The 3,283-nt window shown below is 42.2% G+C and overlaps 1 protein-coding gene and 1 non-coding gene across 2 annotated transcripts; both read left to right on the top strand.

Moving 5' to 3' along the window:
- Positions 1-1,454: 1,454 nt before the first annotated feature.
- On the top strand, positions 1,455-2,333 carry LOC119321575 (rRNA 2'-O-methyltransferase fibrillarin 1-like). The gene is made up of 4 exons (XM_037595201.1): positions 1,455-1,465; positions 1,594-1,604; positions 1,944-2,050; positions 2,145-2,333. Exons 1-4 carry the CDS (start codon positions 1,455-1,457, stop codon positions 2,310-2,312), a joined length of 297 nt encoding a protein of 98 aa, XP_037451098.1. The 3' UTR covers positions 2,313-2,333.
- On the top strand, positions 1,577-1,722 carry LOC119327189. The gene has a single exon (XR_005158454.1). It is a non-coding gene; the product is annotated as a small nucleolar RNA snoR136 (small nucleolar RNA).
- Positions 2,334-3,283: the final 950 nt, after the last annotated feature.

A 3,283-nucleotide genomic window follows, 5' to 3' on the forward strand; every position in this document is an offset into this window, starting at 1 on the left:
ATGCATCACCACTACTAAACTTCGCAACAAGTTGTTCTCAACTGAATCACAGAAAGAGCCAATCCTGAAGTAGGCCCTGCACCAATGCTCTGGCGCGGTTTTCATCATGTCTTTCGCACCTTCTATTGTGTTTTGCGCAAGCTTAGCCCTGTTGTAATTGAATTGGCTTCTATCTGATGACTTCGCACATGCCCAGAACATTTTCTGAAAGACCTTGTCCTTATGTTCTTTTCTCCAATTAGCATAAATGTGTCTTGCACACATCCTATGCTCTGCTTGGGGCACAAGCTCATTGACTGCCCTGATGAGACCCTACATAAGGAAAGAAGAAAAATGACATAAGCAAATAATTTCAAATCCATAAGGACAATAAGAGAGTAAGAGAATTAATTTTGTACCATATGAGTAAAAAATATTTAGCTTACTTTCTGTTGATCAGAGATGAAAACCCATCCTTCACCATTGTTGTTTATCTGGAGATCTTTTTGAAGAAACCCAATGAACCAATACCAGGACTCATAGCTTTCAACCTCTACTATAGCCCAAGCTATTGGATACATCTGGTTATTCGCATCTCTGCCAATTGCACAAAGCAACTGCCCCTTGAAAGCACCCTTCAAAAACATCCATCTAGCCCCACCACTCTTCTACATCCTGCAAGAAATCCTTTCTTGCAACCATCTAAACACATATACATTCTTTCAAACACATTGCTATGAAGAATTTCTGGATTTAATGTCACTGCAATAGTGCTACCGGGGTTGCTTCTAAGCAACTCAAGCTGATAATCATAAACCCGAGCATATTCACCATCAGATAGATTAATTATCTTCTCCATAACTAGTTTCTTTGCTCTTTTGCATTTGGAGATGGACACATCAGCCACTAGATCCTGAAGAACAGCTTGTTGAATGTGCTCTGCCTTCCATGATGGACTGTCCCTGATTTGCCTGAAGTACTTCTTTGCTATGACACCGCATGTGACCAGCTTGTTGTCCCTTCTTGGAATGCATGTGTGCTCACTGTTGTACCTCCACACTAGAAACCAATCAGATCTGCTGGTAATGGACCCATAAATACTCCAAGGATAGCCAGGCCAGCTGCATTTTGCGCTTACTCTCTTCTTCTCGTCTTTTGGAAATAACAAGTGGTGATATGTTTTCAGTCCATACTTGACCAATGCATTCTTGAACTCCCTACTGTCACGGAAGGCCATACCAACAGAGAATAAAGGAATTTCAGAAGTGCTATCATAAACTTTGTGCTCTGTCTTCTTCCTCTTAGGCATGTCATCCCCATCACTTGCTTCATCATAAGATAAATCATCTGTACTGTCAAAATAGGGCGTCACATCACCATCACCATCATCAAGCTTGCAATCCTCCGGGACAAGGAAATCCTCTGGCACATGAACTGCTTTCTCATCCTCTTCACCAAGCATTTTAGAGTCGGAAATGATCGCATGGCAAAAGAACATCTAAGGGACTGAGTTGTCTTGGAAATCAAGATTTGTATATTGGATCTTTCCTGTATCTAGTTGTCTTGATCATCTTAGATCGTGCTTTTTGTGTTTTGATCTGCTTCTCTTAACAGTATACGTGCCTGTGAATTAATTTATATGGTTCCTGGGTAATGAGGAGATGGGAAGAAGAAATTAATGTTCCTCTCGCTATCCAGTGCAGAATTTCTTGTGTTGCGATTGGACGCCGAGGAACTACACTTATCTTTTTGCTTTTAAATTTGCTGGTCCAGTTACTATTTCCAGTTTGATCTTTGATAACATTGTGTTAATCTGATCTCTTTGCTTCACATTTTTTCTTTGCACACAATATTGAACCCACATTGAGGCTTGATTTTGAATTCGTTCTTGCATTATCAATAAGAAAGCCTCAGCTTGAATATTGAAGCATGATGTGGGTGACATGTTAATATTTGTGATTAAGCACTTCTGAGCCTTGTCATTGCATCTTCTGTCCCACAGGCTAGAATTTTAGCCCTTAATGCATCATACTTCTTGAAGAATGGCGGCCACTTCGTCATTTCCATCAAGGTACTGTCAGTTTCAAGTCATGTCCAAGAAACACCTGCCTTGTAACATTTAGAAGTTGCCATTTGAGCTCACATTGCTCTTTGCTTTGAATCAGGCCAACTGTATCGACTCGACCCAGGCTGCTGAGGCCGTGTTTGCCAGCGAAGTGGAGAAGCTGAAGGCCGGCCAGTTCAAGCCCTCGGAGCAGGTGACCCTGGAGCCCTTCGAGCGCGACCACGCCTGCGTCGTTGGTGGTTACAGGATGCCCAAGAAGCAAAAGTGAAGTTGAGAAGAAGAAAAGAAGTGGCTGCTTGCTCAGATGTACTAGTAGCAGTAGTAGTAATGTGTGACCCAAGTGTAAGGGGTTTTGTGAGACAATTCCTGCTGTTTTACAGCAATTATGTTAAACTTGATTTGAGCAGAAAATGTTACTCCATCTGAAATGAGCGAAGACACTAAAAATGTTAAAACATCTCTTATTGTTGAGCAAGAGACTCAAGAGATGTTCCAACGATGAAACTGAACTGAAAGGAAGACGATTCTCCACGTATTACTGGGCATCAAAATACAAATTTAGAGTCGTTTCGCTAACAATACTTTTTCATGTCTTTTCAGATTTCTGTAAAGAGAAATATCCATATGAGCATGCGACTCAGAGTTCAACATGGTGATCCAGCCAGACCAAGCTAGTACACGGTCCAGCAAGAATGAAACAAAGGAAAAGGAAAAGAACATCTCACCTATCAAACTCAAAGCAAGTCTACAGGTAGCCGCTTGTGGCCTGTAAAGTCGGTTTACGTTAAACCTGATTTGAGCAGGAAATGCTCATCTTTTGCACAGTTATCTGTTTGGCCATCATGGGGTTACAGTAAACTGTTTGAACATCATGCACGCCGCCGCAACCTCTCTAGGACTACCAAGCCTCCGTCGCGGCCCTCCTCGCCGCCGCCGCCGATCTCAAGCGCCTCATCGTCCACTTTCCCCACAGGTTCGCTTTCTATTTCGTGGAATATTCACATCAATTCAATTCAGACTCGTCGCTAGATTACTAAGGAGAAAATTGCTATGATGTGTGCCTCACCAGTGGACGTGCTCGGCTCGGTCGATTGTCCAAATCATACGGCCATAACTCGACTTGACTAGAAGAAAGGTATGCATGCAGTGCAAGACCATGATGTCGACTGCGAACTTCTCTCTGCTATTATACTACATAATTAACACGTGTTAATTAATCCTAACACTCTCCACATTATC

This window comes from Triticum dicoccoides, chromosome 6B (assembly GCF_002162155.2).
Source record: "Triticum dicoccoides isolate Atlit2015 ecotype Zavitan chromosome 6B, WEW_v2.0, whole genome shotgun sequence".
Classification (NCBI taxonomy): domain Eukaryota; kingdom Viridiplantae; phylum Streptophyta; class Magnoliopsida; order Poales; family Poaceae; genus Triticum; species Triticum dicoccoides.